Here is a 19,818-nt window from a genome sequence, read left to right as displayed (position 1 = left end):
CACCTCAATTTACAGGTAACAGTAATCCAGTTTATAAACAGAAAAAAATCCAATCTCTACCTATTTTGAAACTTCTGGACAGTGTTTCATTGAGCGCATCTGAATTCATGTATTTGAGAAATGCTAAATTTGTTTCTCTTTCCAGTCTCTGTGTTATTTGTAATTTGCAGCACTCTGCTATCATTTCTCTCCATTTTAAAATATTTAAAACACTTTATCCATATATAGACAAATATAATCTACCATTTTCAAATGTATGAGTCAAACTGTTTCCTAATCTAGGCAAGAGTTGTGGATTGTGTGCTTTGTACAAATCTCTGAGAATAAATAGAGGAGGAAATACATTTAACTACAGCTGGCAAAAGATATCTTCCAGTACTGGAAGGAAAAAATTTAATTATCTCACAACAGTCCAACCTACTAGAACAAATGTAAAACATACCTCAGAGCTTTCAGAATTGTAATATCATTTTTAAGCATGATGTTATTGCTGCAAATTTTAAAATAGCAAAAAATCTATAATTGCAAATACATATTATATTAGAACATAAAATTGAATTAATTTAGTTTATAAGAATGAATTGTTTATTTGGCCACGTTTCTCACATTAACTCCATTTATTTCTTCCTCCATGGAACAGATAATTGGCTCTGCAAAAATTTGAATAATGAAGGAGAAAATTTGTGCCTCTAGGAAAGTTAGTCAGTAATGTTCACAGTACTAAACTTCCAGGAAAATAGTATTTTCCCATTTACTAGTCACAACTGCAAACATAGTTCTTTGGGCAATATTATGAGATCCAAAGGAGAGCATATAAGTTTTGAAGAAGATATTTGAAAGAGAAAAAACATTAAAAAGAAAATCAGTACTTGCCTACAGTCCTTTAATATTTAAAAATACCTATTTACTGTAATTAGACTTAGATCTTCTAATTCACTATTTGAATACTGAATTAGAGGTTGCACACCATTACAACATCTGGCATTCCTATCTCAATGAAGAAAGCTCCTAGAAGTTTTCCACCAATCAATAAACAGGAGCCAACAATTCTGGGATCATTCTAGATACTCCACAGTACTACAAACACTTAGGTGCAGAGAAGGCAGGAAGAATAAAATGGTGGGAGAAAGAAGCGTCTTGTCAGTAACATAAAAAGTGGAACGATGAACAAAGTGAAGGAGGCTTATGTTGTTATGTGCAACCACATTAAGCCAACAATTTTGTCTGAAATCTACTTTAGGTACATTTGGTTAGTAAACTATTTTTTCCATTTTTGTAAAAGCCAAGATCTCCATTGGCTCTAAAAGAATTGTGGTCTGCGAGGGTCTAATACACGACAGACAGCACAATACCAACGAATAGAAGTGATTTTGAGACATGCTCAACTACTAAATGAAACCAGACACAGAACAAGAATCTAACATGGAGGGACAGATTCACAGATTATCATAGTCCAACCTGTTTGCATTGGCTTGTTTAGACACTTCCTTCAATCTTTTCACTTTTTTCCTAACTGCACCAACATCGGGTAAATGGTGATGACCTGCAGGTCCCTTAGGAACTCCTGGACGTGTTCCAGGTGGAATTCCTCTGTAGATAAATACGTACATTAACTTTCATTACTTTCATCTAAAGCAGAACACATGTAGCTTCTAATGGAAGGTAGCCATACCTTTCAACAACTCCTCGGTCTTGTAGTTTCGCCCTCAATTTGGCTTCCCTCTCTTCAGCTACTCTGAAGACATTTTCCTTTTGCTGTTGCATCTGGTCAAAAATAGCATGATAGTGTTCATAGCGTCCTCTGGAAGACACAGGAAAAGGACCAACACCACCTCCACCAACATAATATGGTGCCTGGAAACCAAAAGGGGTAGGGTGGAAATCACAAATACTGCTCTTAATAGGCTCTTTCAATTTCTACCTCTTCAGCGGAGTAATAACACTAACATATTCTGCAATGATTCTAAATTTGTCCTAGTTTTATCCCTGGCATGCCCCTATTATAATGAATTACAAGACAGAATTTTTTTTTTTTTTATTAGTCCAGAATAAAACACCATTTTACCTTCCTTTAAAAATAGTCCAGCTATACATGAGCCATCTCTCAAACATTTTGGAAGTCACTGAAAATTACCCCATTGAAGTGTAAACAGAGATAATAGCACATGGCCAAAATCGAAGTTTTAGCAAAAAAAGTGATACAATTCCAACTGAAGTAGTAACAAGTGACTTATAGCCAAACACATTTTTTTTCATTAAGCTGGAAACAGTCAAGAATAGTTTTAAGTTTGCTGAATGGCACTAAGTGCAGCTTTATCTGAGAACCCCCATTGCCACCCAATCCATCACTTGATTTCCATCACTAGACTTGAGATGCTTCTCTACTAAAGTTAAGATCAGGGGAACACCTACCACAAGGTACCGCTTTGTGCAAATTATACCTGACATTCTCAAAGCATTCAAATTCCTGCAGAATTTTCAAGTGAAAATAATGAGGAAAATAATGTTTCAAGCAGCTGTGTACAGTAATAGCCAAGGATGGATGCAGAAAATATGAAACTGGCAAAACAAGGTTAAGGTTGTCAGCACATGCATAAAAATGTTTCCTTCATGCCTGGGGGAAGCAGTCAAATAGCCCATGGTAGTAAATCTATGGAATTTGTTTCAATCTAGTAAATCTATAGAATTTGTTTCAATCTACCTTCCAGAGTGGTCTGAAGTATTTAATAAAAATTCAAACAAGGGAGTACAGATGTGACAGGTTTAAGACTGCCTGTTTAGAAGTTCTTGAAGAGACTGTATTTGACAACAGAATTTATCTCACATTCTGAGTTTCAGTTGTTCAGTGCCATCAATGGCTCCCCATAATCCAGATGAGAGTACTAAATCAAGGATTTATCTAAGCATCCAAACAAATATGCGGTACATTGTTGGTCTGAATAAAAAAACTATACAAGACTATGATTTCTACAAACAGAAGGAAAAGTCTAAGAGTCTAAGACACTATTCAAGGTTTCACATATTATTATTAGAGTCCAGTTTCCAAAATCTAAAGAAATACTAGAGAATGATCACCATTCTTCAGGCAAATTAAATTAAGCAAGTGCTCATCAACAGTCAGGAGAACAGTTGCAGTTCATCCTAGAACCACAAACTCAAAGCCAAACACTTGCCATGTCTTCCTCTACTTTTCCTCAGAAAGAGGCGCCAGCAAACCAAACAGAAAAGAAAACAGGAGGACAGAATCATGCAATGCATGACTCTGTTGTGCCTTTGTAAGAGGCTGTATATGGCTTGTGTTATTGGAAAGCTCGAGCAATGCTATTCAACTGCACTGTGAGGGAGTTCCTGGATATACTGCTTTCATGCTGGAGAAAGGAGAAAGATAATAAAGTAAGAATATTATAATAGTATATGGAAACCTGAAATGATGGTAAGCTAGCAGCCTGCAGTATGATTTGTACTCAACTAGCCAATTTGAAGAAGATATCTCAATGATTTTTCCACCTACAATGATGTTTTACACCAGTGACACTTAGTGAAAACAGACACACTCACTGGCCACAGTTTCCCTAGATAACTAAGAATACAGATAACAATGCAGCTGGACCTACAATAGAACAGTTTCTATGTTCACAGTAAAACTGAGTTAATCAGAAACACTGTGTTCAAGAACACATACAGCTCTCATCCAAATGTGAGGATGCATGTTTATCATGTTGTATGGAAGCTTGTATTGGTGCCTGCCAGTTTGATCTTGAAGGAGAGGAGGACAACACAGGAAGAAAACTCAATTTTTTCAATTTTTAAAAAAAATTAAATTAGCACTTTGTAGTTTTTAAAGTCTGGTATGCTTAAGTTTGTATTTATATTTAAGCTTTACTTATATGAAGTGTGGCACACATCCAAAGATGTTATCTATTTTGAAAGGAAATATTTGATAAGCAGCTACTGAAACGTGGTTGGTGTTTGTGTGTTCCCCATTTTTGTACAAGGAATAACAATAAAACCTCTAACCATTTTGACTTTATTGCTCAGTCAAAGCTTGATTACAAAAACCCTACTGAACATGTTTATGCCCAGAATTTTCATAAGACTCACTACCACCACAACAAATCCCTGTGTTTCAATCCACTTTCTATTGTCAGATAGACTCACCATAAATTCCTGCACTGGCTCTGTCTGATGAAAGTACCTAGACCCTTATAATCAACTAACTTGAGACTACTTTCCAGGACAGTTATGTTTCCATGAAACTATGCCATGCACAAATAGGGAAAAGGCAACAGTCATGGGAATCAGATTAAATTACAAACAAAGTGAATGAATAAACAGCACACTGCATTAAAAAAAGAATTAGATTTACTCATAAATTTTTACCCCCCTCCTGAACATTTTATAGATATATAGAAACACTTATGTTGCTAAGTAACAAGGAATGTTTAGAAATAAGTGTTTAATACTGGGAAAGAGGTCCATTACTATAATACGAAAACCTGGGAACAAAAAAATTCAATAACAAATTTGAATGTGAAAAAAGCTGCTCATGCATACACTAAGCACAGGAAAAGTAGCGAAAGCAGGCGTGGAAATAAGAAAGTGGTGCATGAAAACCATTACTAGCAGAAAGAGAAGAGATTACTAGCAGAAGAGAAGAGAAATTTAAAAACATTAAAAATGAAAATTGCACATAATCTCCAAAAGGCCAGGGAGGAGCTGTTACAGTCTATCTCAACTTATCCACAGATTAATAATGGACAGCCTCAAGAGTTGACCTCCAAGAGCAAATCCTTCTGAAAAGAGAAGACCATTTCATACAATCAAAGGTGGGGAGAACAGACTGCACATTTCTGCATCTGCTGCCAACCTTAACACCACTTCCACCTGAACCAAGCACATTCCTCCATCCTTGTTCCCTGGCTCTGTTTATTCGTTCCATCTGAAGGAGAAAACAATACAGGAAAACAAAATTCAAGGAACCACTAAGTAAAAATTGAACTTCACTCTTAACACATTTTAAACATATTTTACCCTTTCTTTTTCCAATCTTCTCATTTCATCTGCCTTCGGTAAACTGATCTGCAATGTGTAAGGATTAAACATGTTACGGAACTGGGAAATCAAACTACTGCATATTCTTACACAACACACCACACCACAAAGTATGTCATTAACATTTCTGTGGGGGAATAAAGAAAAATCTGAATACTCTTGTCTACCTGCTCTCTCTGTCGTTTTTCTTTTTCAGGCAATTCTAACCTTTTCTTTTTTGAAGGTTCCTGAAAAATAAGCATATAATTTGGTATTTATTACTGAGTCATTACTCTGTCAACTCTCTATCAAGATGGGGTACGGATCCAATTGCCGGTGTATGTCCATGAATATTAAAAAAAAGAAATCATTGCTATATAATGTTTGGGGAAAAAAGATGAGGAAGAAAGGTTTCAATGTTGTATGTTGTCATTCTTGCTGTGGATTTGGCTTTTGCTCAGTTTGAAAACAGATGATTTCATGATACTTCAAATGTTTTCCTCTTTTTTTCTCCTAGAGTAATTTTCATCAATGAAGTTGGAAATGCCTGCATGAAAGGTGATACTTCAAATTAGACAGCATGGCGCCAGAATGAGAGAAAAATTCTATCAGAAAACATATTCTTGAAGTCACAACTGAGTGTGCACTAAATGGGTTTAAAATACTTGATTATTCAGGAGGTTTGAAGTGAAAAGGACTGCTAGGCTATAGGGGTACTTGTTCATCCTGTACTAAAAGTTTTTCAAAAGCTGAAGGCAGTGATTTTTTAAATTTGTTTTGTCTTAATTTTTCTTCTTTGGTAGTATCACTCTTCATTACAACCTTTTCTTTATAGAAACTCTTTGAGAGGGCCTAGATATTAAGAATCTCTTACTTGGAAGGTTATACTAGGGCTCTTTTGCTTGGTGGTACTTCACTTGGTTCCAACTCTTAACTAAGGTTCTTGTTGCCTATGACAACACAGTCACCACTGACTATCTGCTAAAGAAGCGGCTATAGTTAACAAAATGTGCTGTTTAATCTTCTCAAAAAAGCCATCATTACTTTTAAAGATTTGTTTCTCTGAACATACTAGAACACACAGAGCTTCACAGTATTTTGTTTTGACAACATGCAGTCAAATGGGTAATTTAAAATCAAGTATTGAAGAAGTTGGAAACTTTCGAGACTTGTAATAATACAATGTTAATGAAATATTACTAAATAAAGGAGACAATTATTACATGCTCCTCTGAAAAGCCAGCTAACATCTGCAAGCTCAGACTCAGAGAAGAAGATTTATATTAAGTTGTAGCCATTGTTTCTATCCCACATCTTATCACGAGGTACAATTCACAAAAAGACTGTCTAAACATAGCATTACTGACTCCTTACATGTGTGAAGAGGATATTTCTTCAGTCTCTCCCCTGCCACATTAAGTCTCAAGGCAAGTTGGTTAAGTGTTGGCTGTGAAACCCATGACAAAGACCCATAGATGGCCTTCCAATTGAGCCTTAAAACACATAAACCTCATGATTTCATAAGGTCACACAAGAAGTCTACAGTCTCCCTTCTTGCTTTTTCAAACTGTGTTTCAAGAGCCAACAAGGCTTGTGTGATCAATGAACTTTTCTCTAAACCTCTGATAATGTTGAACTTCACAGATAATTTGCACCTCAAGGATAATTTTCTATCCACCTACAAGTTTGGCACATGGACAGAGGTCTTTGTATTATGTTTCCTGAAGTGCCATTGGAGAAGGAAGAAAACAACCCCAAAACAAATCCCTCAACAACAACCATGTTATTTATTCAGAATAAAATCTGAACTAGTTCTCTTGCTGAAGCAGCAGCCTCTTGGTTGCTAGTTATTTGGCATGTGCATATAGCTCAAAACTAGCTGTAGCAAAACCAACTCCTGACCATGAGTTATAAATAACTCATAATAAAGAGAGAGAGAATAAAAATTTTATGTAATAAGAAATACAAAGAAGACAACACAACAGGAAGAAAGATCAGAAGTACTCTATGACAGTATACAGAAAACTTTCTCATTATCTCATGGAATTAAATCTGGGAAATTTCTCTTTCAATTACACAGTTCCTCTGCCTAACAATACTTTGTAAAATGGCTAGCAAAAGTTTGCCTGTTTTGAAAATTTGAAATTATTTTGGAACTAAGAAAAAAGATGCAAAGGTTCCTATCCAGTGTCAATGATCTTGGTATACCTGACAGGCCTCCAGTATTTCTAAGAGTGGTTAACACCAACAAAGCAAATGAAAACACACAAACGTAATTCAGCTTTGGAATTAAAACCCAAGCCTAAAGTAGGTGTTTACAAAAAATATATTAAAACCAACTAAACAAACAGTCAATAATGAAGCAAGCCAAGCATTTAAACTACTAGTTCTACTTTCTCTGCAGGTGCATGAGGCATGTCCACATACCAAGACATTTTGAAAACAAAGGCATAGTATTTAAATAAGGTATGAACAAAATAGCTCAATTTAACTAACTTGGTTTCTTACCTGTCTAATTTTAGTCAATGGCTTCTTCTCATTAGGCTTTTTAGGTGCTCCACAAGACTTCCTGATAGTTAAAGGCACTCCATATTTTGCAGCAGGTTTGGTAATTTTCTGAGCTGGTGCAACTGAAGTCAGTGTTGGTTCTTGAACTGGTCTTTGAGCTGAAAACAAAAAAAAAAAAACCCACAATAAAAAAACCCTGGGTTTGAGCTACCCAAACTGGACAGTGTATGGTATTTCCCTTTCTAAGAATTTTTAAAGTCTTAGAACAGCAGAACTAGAGAAAAATGGGTGAACTGTATGTTGGGGACTGAAGTCATGTCTAAGGCCCTGCCATATTTGGTCCACTGTTGTGTACATCCACAAGACAATGAGGAAAACTTCAATTTATAACTGGTGGGAACTTGACCTTTGAAAGAGAAACAACTGATTAGTCCATTGGTGGGAACTTAACCTGTGAAAGAGAACAATGTGCAATGGAGTTGCTGTTAGCATGGAGGTGGGATCACGAGCCGCTGTGGCCTCATCTCACACACTGGCCAGACGTCCTAGATGGAAAAAATCCACTCCTGAGGAGAAGCCTTGAGGTGTGGGTCTGGGGTGGAGGGTTGACAAGGACAGGATGCATACTGTGTGGATCCAGGGGATATCCTGAAGGTGCTCTGCCTGCCTGAACCCCTGCATGAGCACCATGCTCTCCATGTCCTTTGCCTGCCCAGCAGCTTTGCAGGAACCAGGGGTTGCTATGTATTATTTGCTACTGCTAGTAATAAAAGCAAATTTGCTTTGCGGTCACAGTTGGGTTTCGGGTTTGTTGTGCATGGGCATCCTCCTGAACCCGTAACAAACTGCTAACATTTCATTCACATAAGCTGATGTATTAACTTGTCTAAGTTTGATGTTTTATAAGAAATAGAAGAAAACAATTCCTATGCTTTTATATCTTAGTTCTTCAGGTCGAATAGCTGATATTTCATTCAGCTGCCTTGCTTAACTGCACAGTGTTCATGCACACAGGGAAGAGGTGTCCTAATGGAATGGAGAAATGGCCTTTCTCCACTAACAACACTGAACTGAAACCTGTAATACTAATGTCATCAATGGCCTTCAGGGATATTCTTTTCCCCATAGAGTTCCTGAATATACACCAATATTGTGAGTTTGATTCTGGGCTAGCAGGGCTCTCTTACCACAGAACAGGAGGTCAGCAACACTATCAAAAAATACCAAAGCCCTTGCCAAAGAATCAAATAATTACAGGGAAATAAAATTACTGGGAAGGAAATCTAGGGAAAAAAAAGGCAAACTAATGCATTAAAATGAAGACCATCTTGACAGAATTTCTTTGTTACCACTAGCAGAAATTTTACTGAATTAGACTGAACCCAGGCTTTATCTTGGAATCTCTAATGAAGCGTCTCACATTTTTTTGGAAGAAATTGTACTTCTTATTAACCATTTTTCATTCCTAAGGGATAAAAAGTCATACAATCATAGCATATGAATTAGTTCCATTATTTGCAGTCTACATTGTCTCCTTAATTTTGGAAGTGTAGCATACTTCAAGAGGAAAAAGTGCACTTAATACATTAGAGGCCCATTGCTTGTATTTGCATTATTTGTACCCAACATATGTCCAGGTCCCCAGGGGAGGGGAGGAAATTGCTTCTTCTCTCTTTTTCTCCTGAAAATTCTACAGTCAGGTATGAGAACACACCGAAAAAAAAAAAAACAACCTAGTAAAAGAACAAAGCTACATACATGATCTTGACAGAGCTGAAAGCAAAAGCAGTATAGACACCAACTTACCTGGTGAAGCATGTGGTCCAAACTTGTGGAAAATTTTGTGACTGAATTCATCTGCAATAAGCTAAAAAAGTTGAAGCGTTAGTCAATAGCACCTGTGACCAAAGCTAGGAATAACTCATTTTTAGACAAGTGTGCCATTAGCAGTAAGCATCTAACTAGGAGCATTTACTGTAAATTACATGAAAATGAATGTTCAACTTTATCCATTGAATCTAGTATAACTAACACCAATATGAAGCTGGAGTATTTTCAAACATTTTTGGCATAATTACTCAAGTAATTTTAAAAAGCAATTTAATCTGACTTCTGGGTGGCACATGTTATCTCATTCATGAACTAGCTAACAAACTAGAAAAAAGTTAATGTGAGCATCAACACAATCTATATGCATAATTCCTTTTAGATTTCTAGATTTTTGAGTAGCTACCAAAGTTCACCTCAATTTTTCATACAGCTAGTGTTAAAAAATAGTTCTTTAAAAATGTTTGTAGTTTTAAAGTGTTGCTATCCTTTTCAAGATGGGAAGATGACCAAATATGCAGATATCTGGAAAAACAAAATATGGTGTGCTGTCAGGCATATCAAATTAGCATAATAAAATATGGAAAGTAGTCTTACTGGGATGAAAAATTTGAGACTAGACAAAGAATATCCAAATATTAATATGCCATCATCTTAAATATTGTAGGTAGTTCTGAACCAAACACCTCAAAACCTATATAGTAGAAATGAGAAGTACTCAAGGAAGAGCAGCAAGGATAAATGAAAAGCGTCAGTTCATGAATAGTCTTTACAGAATCTTGAACAACCCAGATTCCTTTGATTTGTACCAGTCAGTTACAATCGATGCTGAGGAGTTAAACCTGAAAAAAACCCCAAAACAAGAACAAAAGTGCAGAACTTCGGACTTTGCACGTGATGGCAAAGCAAATTTTTAATCTGTAGAATCTGGCATCAAAGATTCCGTAAGCCAGAAGTCACACAGTTTCCTGCTAATGGTATTTCAATTATATTGAAGGTTTTATTTGAGTGGTAAGCTGTAGCAACTGAATTATGGTGTTTCCATAACACGTTTACTAACAGAAAAGAAACCTGACTCTTCAATATCTTTCAAAGAGCCCCCTCTCCTTTTTAAAAATTGCTGCTAATTTAAATCTGCTCCTTAAATGCAACTTAGCAAATATGAAGCTAAAGAAAGAATTAACATAAAACTGGAAGATTGATTTCCCAATACTTAAAAATGGGATTTCAGCAACAGTTGCAACATGAAGATGCCAACTATGAAATAATTTATAAGCTTAGACTAAGAAAACAGAGGTCAACAGCACTAGCCAGGGACGATACTGAAAGAAAATAAGCATTACAGCTGTATCACAGAACAACCACCTCCTGCTGAATATGAATGTACCAGACTGATACATTTCATAAAAGGTACTTTCTGTGTGGGGTCTTTTTGGTTGTTTTAAATATTAGAGAACATCTCTAAGTCAAAGACAGCAGTAGTACAGTTGGAAAAATTGCACCTAAGTATTCATACTCCATCTACGACAAACTAGTATCACCATATGGAGATAGAGACAGCCTATGACTAATTATAATTTGGCTAACTCCAAATAAAAATGTCATATACATTCTAGCTACTGGAAATAAAATCAGATAAAACTATTACTGTTGCAAATGTTAGAACAAACTTATCTGTAAAGATTTCTGAATTTTACCTTTGGGACTTCAATCTGAAGTTGAAAGTCTATTTCAACACAGAAATTCAGAAATTCCAATTATATATGGCCTTTTTAAGACATTTCTTTAGTTGTGAGTTAGAATCCATTAGAATTATTTATACTGCACTTCCTCCATGTCCTTTCTTTTCTATATTTATTTACCTTATATCAGTGCTATTATTCACTTGTTAATCTTGATCTCTTTTGACTACATTCATATTAAAAGGACATTATTAGACATAAAATTATATTAACAGACTTAAAACAGAATAGGAAGCAACTTCAATGTTGAAATAATTGACAGCTGCATTTTATGAAAAGATGCATATCTAAACAAATCATCTCGGTTGTGATTCCTCATGATATAGAAAAACACACAAAACAATACACTTCAGAAAATGTCACTTTGAGATTTACTTATGGAAACTACCAAACAATAATTTGACATTTTTCTTTAAAGTTCATGGTAAAACTAGTTTTTCCTCAACTGACCCTGTCTATAAGAGCTCCAGGGGACTACCATTACTCTAGTTTTCCACGTAATATATTAACATTAAAATAAAGACAAACGAAAGGCCTATGATGTTTTTAGCAAAGTTAGAATTAAAACTAACTCCATACCTCTGGTGTGAGAAATTTTTCAACACGTTTGGCTATAAAGGTTTTCTCCAATATGGAGTTTACTGATGGTCTATTCCTAGGATTCCTTTTAAACAGCTGTGACAGCAGATTACGTAGGTCATAGGAGTAATGCATAGACACAGGAGGAAAAGGTCCAGAGATTATCTTCAGGACTAAGTTCTTCATGTTACCGGCTTCAAACTGTATCACACAAGGAAGAAAACAGTTATTCTTATCGCCTGTCCACATGCAAGGCTGCACATACAGATGATGATGAAACCAAACTAACAGTGCACTTTCCCTCAACACACACATTTTCAAGGTCAACACCAGAAGTTCAAAATAATCTGTTGCCAAGTATACTAATTAAAATTCCAATTAAAAATACATCACAATATTTCATACTATGGAGATATAACATTGCTAACAAGTAATTACTTCCGTCCAGATCTAGACTGACAATGATATATAACTAGGGAAAAAAAAAAATTATCTGCTTGATCTCCTCTTCCAAAGGCTTTGAACCACAAAATGCCTTCTTCTTCTTTTAGCAGCCCCCCATTTCAAATTACAGAATGTGAAGTATTCACATTCATTCAGGATGAAATCCAAGGGAATGTTCAGACTTCAGTTAAAGAGGGAACAATTTCAATTCCTTTGTACAATAAAAAGAAAACAATATGCATCACCTAGCTTACAGAAAACAAATTGTTGACATCAACTCTCAGAAATTAAACCTTGTCAGAAGTGTTGCCACATAAAAGACCAAACAAGAAGAAATTACAAAAGCTGGAAATGAAATTAAATCTTATCTCTTGCAAGTATTTCCTTCCCTTTTTATGTTGTTATAATATTTTCCTTTTAATAAAATAGCTACCAAGAAGCTCCAAAAAAAATCAAAATCCACAAAAAAATCCAAAACAGGACAGAAAAACACCCAAACATTTTCTTCCCTTCCTAACTGAGAAACGGATGACGAAGACACACTCTTCAAACTATACACACACATAGAAGAAGAAAAAATTGGAAAAAGATGACTCTTTCACCTTGGGAATATTTTCTAAGCACTATTTATGTTCTAAACAGAAATACAATATCTGCAAAAAAGCAGAATCCAAAATAAGATTTTCAATGAAGCTTGCAGTCAATTCAAGCTTTTTTGGAAATAAAACCCAGCCCAACCAAGCAAAAACCCCGAAACCCCAAACAACAAAACCGACGAAAACCCCAAACCAACTAAACAAAAACACCCATAAATGCCCCCCACTATACCTAGTATCCTTTACTGTAACATCTAACAATCTTTTCAGCTAATACAGTCCATTAAAAACAAAAGTGCCAAGACAGCTGAGAGATTGGCATGGAACAAAACACCAATGAAAAGTCCTGGTTGGCATGGGAAGTGGAGATGAAAATGCTGAAGGTAATTTTCAAACAGCTACCATGAAAGCATTTCATCAACTAAAATACATCTGCATAACATCAGAAATAAATTCTGTTTGAAATCACTATTATTTTATAGACACAAAGTTTCCACTCACCGCATGTTTAAGTGTACACATTTCATAGAGAACACAACCAAGGGCCCAGATATCACTAAATCAAAGAGAACACATTACTTTAAAACTTAGTTTTAGGTTAACACTGCCAGTCAACTTGTATCTCTGAAGTCTATCTCTGAAGAGAAAAGGGTGGATTTTTGAGTATGCACAAGCCCCCCTCTATGGACTTCTTTGCCCCTGCAAAACCCCAAGGAAACAAAAATACCAAAACCAATTCATCAACCAAAATAAGGCCACCCTGAAAATCAGATGATGCTATTTTGGCTATCTCAGCCACAGAAATCAGACAAAATATGGACAAAGGCTTTTTTGTTTAAATATATACATTTGCATGAGGTCTTTGAATTAAACAAATAAAATAAAAAAAACCTTCACCACCTAACTCAGCAAAAACAATTCTCAAAGCCAATTTATTCTGTTTAGTAGTGACTAAACTTACCCTCATTCATGACAGGATTTAGTTAGAACACCATTGGATAATAAACCCCATGCAGAAGAAATAAAAATTTTAATAATTTTTATCTCTTAAGAAATCCATTGAAGTGAGTATAAGGCACTCACTGCACTGAATGCAACAGCTTGATCCTGCGGAAGTGTAACTTACTAACATTTAATTATTACCAATTAATTACACTGGGGACACTGTTACCAGGTACAGGCTGCTGCCAGGGCAGCAAAGGCATAAGCGGGGTATCTGGAGCAAGCTGAGCCACCCGTCTATGCACATCATGTGTTCAGATAATCAAATTACTGTATTTCATCCTTAACAGTGTTTCACATTGGAAGTGCATAAACAAAGGCAGTACAACCACTGTGCAGATAAGCAAAAGTAGAGTCACAATTAAGGACACAACTAGATCCAGAACTTGGAGCATTAAGTCATCTCTACATGACATTGCTTTCTACCTCAGACCTACTAAGGTACCAGCTCTGCAGTGAAGCTCAGTACCTACTTGGGTAAGAGACAAACTAACAGATGCTCACTATCATTTGATTAGAACAGCTTTAGATTCCTAAAAGAGCTTATTTTCTTCTCTTTATCAAGAATGTTTAATAAAATCCTTATTAGTACCTTTTATTGTTGTAAGGCTTGTTCTGACATATTTCAGGTGACAAATAGTACGGTGTTCCTATGCAAGTGCGTGCCAGCTCTGCAGTACTAAGACAGAAACAAGGATGGATGTTAACTGGTTAACTCATATCAAGTGCACAGATTGCGTTTTCTTTCATCAAAGGAATTGAAATTAAGTCACAGGCAAAAAAGAATAAAAAATTAATTACCTGTTCAGAACTCTGGCGATTCCAAAATCTCCCAGCTGTATTGTTCCATCTTTGGTTAAAAATATATTCTTGATATGACAAGATGTAACAGAAACGTTAAGAAGTCTGTTAATTAAAATATTCATACAATTGCACACTTTTTGTTCACTACATGTTTTGAGAAGAAGAAAGTTTTCTACCGTTCAACACTCCTGAAGTAATTGTTACTTACTACTATGACACACCAGACTTATACAACTCCTACGTCATTAATATGAGAAAGCACTATGTCACATTGTCATACAATCTTTTCTGTCCCCACACATAAATACATAAGTAACACTTGTAGTTTTATCAAATATCCTCATCTGTTTGTATAAATATATAAATCTCCTGCAGACTGAATAAGTGTTTTCAGTATTAGAAATGTTTCCATAAACTAGGAAGATCTGAATGCAATCACTTTGAAAGACAATTCAGTTGAAAAATCGCCACCTACATACCTGTGACTTTATGTCCCGATGCAAGATTTTTCTATCATGTATGTGTTTTAGTGCTAAACAGATCTGTACAAACCAATCCAGAATCTATTAATAAAAGAAAATGCAACATTAACTTCATCATTTATCTGAAAACTTCCCCACTTACAAGATATTATCAAATTAGACTTTAATTACAACTATGGATTTTACCTTCCTCCCCCCGTTTCATTTAAACCAAAGAATAATTAAAAACGTAATAGTACTGTCACTATAACACAAAACTTTTAATGAAAGATGCTTATTACCCAAATTTGATATTAAACTTGAGACCACTATTTTCCTTATGAATTATAAACCTAGCAGAGTTATGCCACATGGATTTGATTGGCTAAAATGCCTGAGATATGGAACTTGCAAAATGAGAGACTGTACTTTTGCTGTAGCAAATACAAGTCTTCTGGCACTCACTTCATTGACCAAGAGTCCTAGGAAGCTTACTGATACTCTCAGAAACTTATTCTACGTACACTAATTTTGTGTGTCTCATCTTAAAAAGAAAAATATTACAAAGTAGACTTTGACGAGAAAAGCAACAAAAATCTAACTTAAAGATTATGAACAAGCCAACAATGCCCATTTTTGGGTAAATTTGCAAAAATCAAAATTTAAGAAGTGACTAATAACAAGAACTTTGCTATGTGAATAGTAGTTTTACATTCACTACTTAGAAGTACATACATGACAAAATTCTAGTATAATGCAAGGCATAATTTTCATTTTTCCACTTGAAGTTCTTATTATAAAAGTGAGGTCAAATGAGAAAATAAAGTTTTACAAATTATATCCCAAATGTTTAATATAGTACTAAGACTTTCCAATGCCAGCTAAACTGAGATCCTACTAGATGAAGATACAAAAGCACAGAAACAATTTTTAAACAAAGAAACCTATCAGTCCTAACAAAAAACCCACCCTGAATCCTACATCACTTATTTTTTATTTAATTTAATCAAATCTGTACTTAAAATCCTCTCATTTATTCCAAACTATGTCACTTCTCTTTCACTAAAAATTACTTTATAACCAGTTTTGTGGCAAAAGAAAATGTACTGCAAGTATATCAGCAGAATATTAAATTCTTATTACTGGCAAAATGAACTTTTGAATGATGCCAATTCCATATTTCCATATATCATATTATTATACTTACAAAATACATTATTTTTTACTTATGACACATGAAAATCAGTATTACAACACAAAAATCCTATGCCATTACATCTTTAAAAACTTTAAAAATTATTTCAGAGGTTTAAGGATATTCATGTTCTCTTTCAGTATTTTTCATGTCTCAGATTTGGTTTACTTCACAAGAGAACCAACTTTTAAAAGCATCTTACACATAGAGACAAAATCTCAAGTAGCATATCCACGAATTTTCTTTCTGGTTTTTTTGGGTTTGGTTTTTTTGTTTGTTTGTTTGTTTGTTTGGTTTTTTTTTTTGTGCACTTGGTTTTTTCCTCTGTGTTTTGGTTTGGTTTTGCTCTTTAATGATATTACATTGACCAATAGCAACAAGAGTGACTGTCTGAGACTCTCCTTTTGGATTAAGCAACCACATCTATAACTTGCACCAAAGTAATTTCAAATTCATGAAAAAGTATCCTGCAACAAAACACTGTAACAGCAGTTTGCTGTTACCTGATCTTCAGAGAACAGGATTCCCTTCTGGGCATTTATCTTTTTAAATAGGTCTCCTCCTTCACAGTAATCCATCACTATGTACAGACAGCCATTTTCTGTGAAGTAAAAGACAAAGTATTTCAAAAAGACAAAAGCAAGACCCTTCTTTACTTAATTTTCTAAATATCTTCACCACAGTCACAGAAAAAGCAACATCTACTTTTTCACATGCAGCTTCAGATATAATTTATTAGTCAATTTTTTCAAACTTCAAGCAAAAATATGTTTATTATTTTGAGTTTCCATTTTGGTAGCACTGGACTATTTTGATAGGGAGGGAAAAGAATTACATCTACTGAACCAACGCTCCAACATGGCGTTGAAAACCACTAAGAAATTAAAGGTGCCATTTTATGAATGCAATATAAAACCAATCTTCAAACTTTCAAACATCTTATAGATCCCCCTAACCTAAAGGGATCTTAAGTTGCCTCTATTTGCCTTTTTCTTTCTTGGAATTTTACCTGGACTTGCTAGAACATCAGCCATCAGCTTTCATACTAGACATGCAGTTTATTTCAGTCTGAAGAACAGTAAGAGTACTTCTAGCAGACAATGAGATGGAAACAATTCTTTTCTCATTTTTGAATGAAATCTCATGAGACTAAAAAAATCCCATGCAAGTTTTCAGTAGGAGGTATGAACAAACATAATACATTTCATTCAAAGTTATAGTTTTCCCAGTTACTGATGAAAAAACAGATTAGGCAGAAGCAAACTGCAAGTTGCCAAAAGCATAAGAACTACACTACTCACATACTAGGCAAGATTTTGAGAAGAGATGAATAACTGCAGAAAATCAGTCACATGCTGCTCAAAAGAAAAAGAACTCCTATTTTATGAAAAAGTCACAACACAGACAAACCTTTGAATTAAAATAAATTGAATCATCTAAGTCACTGAAATTTCACTCCCATAGAATGCTTCTGAAATCTGCCTTTCAAAACATCAAATCCTTAAAGTTTCTCTATTTAGTTGTTTTATTATTATCTTTAATTAGTGTTATTTTAAAAGATGATTCTAGAAGTCTAGATTTCTTGCACATCTATTGCTGAAATAATTTTCTTCTAGGAACTTTATATTCAATGTATTCAAAGTCAATGTTTTCTGGCAATAAAGGTGCAACACAAAGTCTTGTGGATTATGGATTACAGGATCTACCTTGCAAGAAAAAAGCAGTCTTAAAGAACAGCCTTCTACCACAATGAAGAAAGCAGTGTACATTTATAAACCAGAACTGTGGCTAATTATGTGGCTGATATGATTATATCACAAAAATCTAATTTAATGAAAAGAGAAAGTGAAAGCCCCAGGCGAAAGACATAAGAAAGCAGAAAGGAAGGAAAGGAGAAAAGACCAAAATCTCTAAACAGCAGTTCAAATAATATTTAGGGGCTTTTAATAATATTTTAACTTTTATAATAAGCTTTTGGAATCTTTTTTGTCCTGCCCATTTCCCAAGACATTCACTCTAAAGACAATGTAGAATTTAATCTCTCCTTCCTTCACTGCCCGATGAAGTAAACAGTCCCATCTATTTTCCTAGCTCTGAAAGCAGCTATATGGTTGCAGTTACTGAAGTCTGAACTCTAAGACAACAGACTTGGGCATAAAACTGCTCTTGCTAGGTTATCAATATCCAAATTTAGACTGCAATTTAACCTACACAAATTTAACCTATACAAGCATTCCAGTTGCTAGGGTATATTCAAGGAGACTTGTGCTCTGGAGAAACAAGAGAATATCTTCCACTTAAGCATCAGCCAAAACCAATGGATGCAAAGTTATAGTCATAAATATTTGTTTATTTGCTGCCCTTTTTCCTGAATTATGATTTTTTTTAAACACAGATAGGAATTCTGAAAAAAATATGGAAAATAAGTAATAAAGGTATGAAAAATACCTATCAAAGAGAGAAAATTCCCTGACTTTTAGACTAAGTGCAGTAAGAAGTACAGAGTCACTCATGTTACTTCAAGTTCATCTTACCTTCAAATGACTCCCTATACAGGACAATATTTGGGTGTTTCATGTTTGCCAAAACAGCAACTTCTCTCCTTGATTCTTCTCTCTCCTTATTTGACATCTTCAGAATAAAAATCATGATTTGTGAGAACAGAAATACAAAAAGAATGGATCAGGAATTTATTAATAATAATCACTTACCTTAGAGATGTTTATTTCTTTAATGACATACTGTTGGCCATTCTCTTTAGCTTTGACAAGTATTGCTTTCCCAAAGGATCCTTCTCCAATCTTCCGTACTTTGATATATTTATCCATAGTTCTTGTCTTAAGGCATCCTTACTTGAGTACTGGAAAAGCAAACCAACAAACACAAAAAAAACCCATGAGTATATTTAATTAGGTGAGCTTAGTGATCTAGCCTGATCAGGGCATGGTACTTTTTTTAACTCAAAATGTTGATCCATTTTCAGTTGATTTTCTGTAAATCATCTACTCTTAGTCTCAATTCTATTTTGGTACAGTTGGCTCATTTTGGGCCCACAGCTGCATAACTAAAACCTGCTTCATCTTTCATTTTGACTAAAAAGGATCTGTTTTGTCTTTAAATAAATCAGTGCAATCAGCACCAAGACTTCTGATGCAGCTGGCACACAACATCATAGAGCTATAGCACCTGGCTGAAAATGTTTTGTTCAGCTTGACTTGGAAGAAACACAATGGAGGTGAGGGGAATTCCTATGCATTGTTTCTTAAGAAGCACTAAATCCAGCTTCCTTATCACTATAATGAAGCCAAAAATGGCCTGAATTCAGCAGATCCCTATCATATTTCAAATCATTATGCAATACAGAAAGATGTGGCCTTAAGCCTGACTGAAAGACTCTTTTCACATTGCATATAAAACAAATAATCACAAAATGTCTCAAATCCCTATTTTTCATGTACTATCTGACCATTTAGACTACCTTTTCATATTAAAAGGAGTACTCAGGTAAATTTTTATGGTGTTGAAGGTTCTATATTAAAAATTACTTTTTGTAAAAACAGGACACTAGGGAGGTGCAAGCAGAAGGTATGGTAATATACAGATGTGTCAGAACAGCACGATGAAAGGGG

The 19,818-nt window shown here is 34.9% G+C and overlaps 1 protein-coding gene across 29 annotated transcripts in view; it reads right to left on the bottom strand.

Moving 5' to 3' along the window:
- The window catches only part of NEK1 (NIMA related kinase 1), a 44,276-nt gene that overhangs the window by 22,152 nt on the left and 2,306 nt on the right, over window positions 1-19,818 (bottom strand). For 11 of the 29 annotated variants that reach the window (XM_072928385.1, XM_072928389.1, XM_072928393.1 and 8 more), the window contains exons 2-16: window positions 18,901-19,049; window positions 18,724-18,820; window positions 16,693-16,790; window positions 15,013-15,096; window positions 14,531-14,598; window positions 14,322-14,408; window positions 13,229-13,283; window positions 11,688-11,888; window positions 9,346-9,406; window positions 7,540-7,697; window positions 5,220-5,279; window positions 5,032-5,079; window positions 4,868-4,939; window positions 1,673-1,854; window positions 1,459-1,590 (exon numbers count right to left, since the gene is read on the bottom strand). In XM_072928385.1, coding sequence (XP_072784486.1) covers window positions 1,459-1,590; window positions 1,673-1,854; window positions 4,868-4,939; window positions 5,032-5,079; window positions 5,220-5,279; window positions 7,540-7,697; window positions 9,346-9,406; window positions 11,688-11,888; window positions 13,229-13,283; window positions 14,322-14,408; window positions 14,531-14,598; window positions 15,013-15,096; window positions 16,693-16,790; window positions 18,724-18,820; window positions 18,901-19,017 — 1,520 coding nt within the window. In that variant the 5' untranslated portion in view covers window positions 19,018-19,049. Of the gene's footprint in view, window positions 1-1,458; window positions 1,591-1,672; window positions 1,855-4,867; window positions 4,940-5,031; window positions 5,080-5,219; window positions 5,280-7,539; window positions 7,698-9,345; window positions 9,407-11,687; window positions 11,889-12,733; window positions 12,785-13,228; window positions 13,284-14,321; window positions 14,409-14,530; window positions 14,599-15,012; window positions 15,097-16,692; window positions 16,791-17,490; window positions 17,545-18,723; window positions 18,821-18,900; window positions 19,051-19,818 lie in introns of those variants that run through there. The other 18 variants (XM_072928397.1, XM_072928399.1, XM_072928401.1 and 15 more) reach the window with 13 other exon arrangements.

Source organism: Taeniopygia guttata, chromosome 4 (assembly GCF_048771995.1).
Source record: "Taeniopygia guttata chromosome 4, bTaeGut7.mat, whole genome shotgun sequence".
Lineage (NCBI taxonomy): Eukaryota > Metazoa > Chordata > Aves > Passeriformes > Estrildidae > Taeniopygia > Taeniopygia guttata.
Note: the sequence above shows the minus strand (reverse complement) of the source record. Positions and strands in the feature narration are given on the sequence as shown.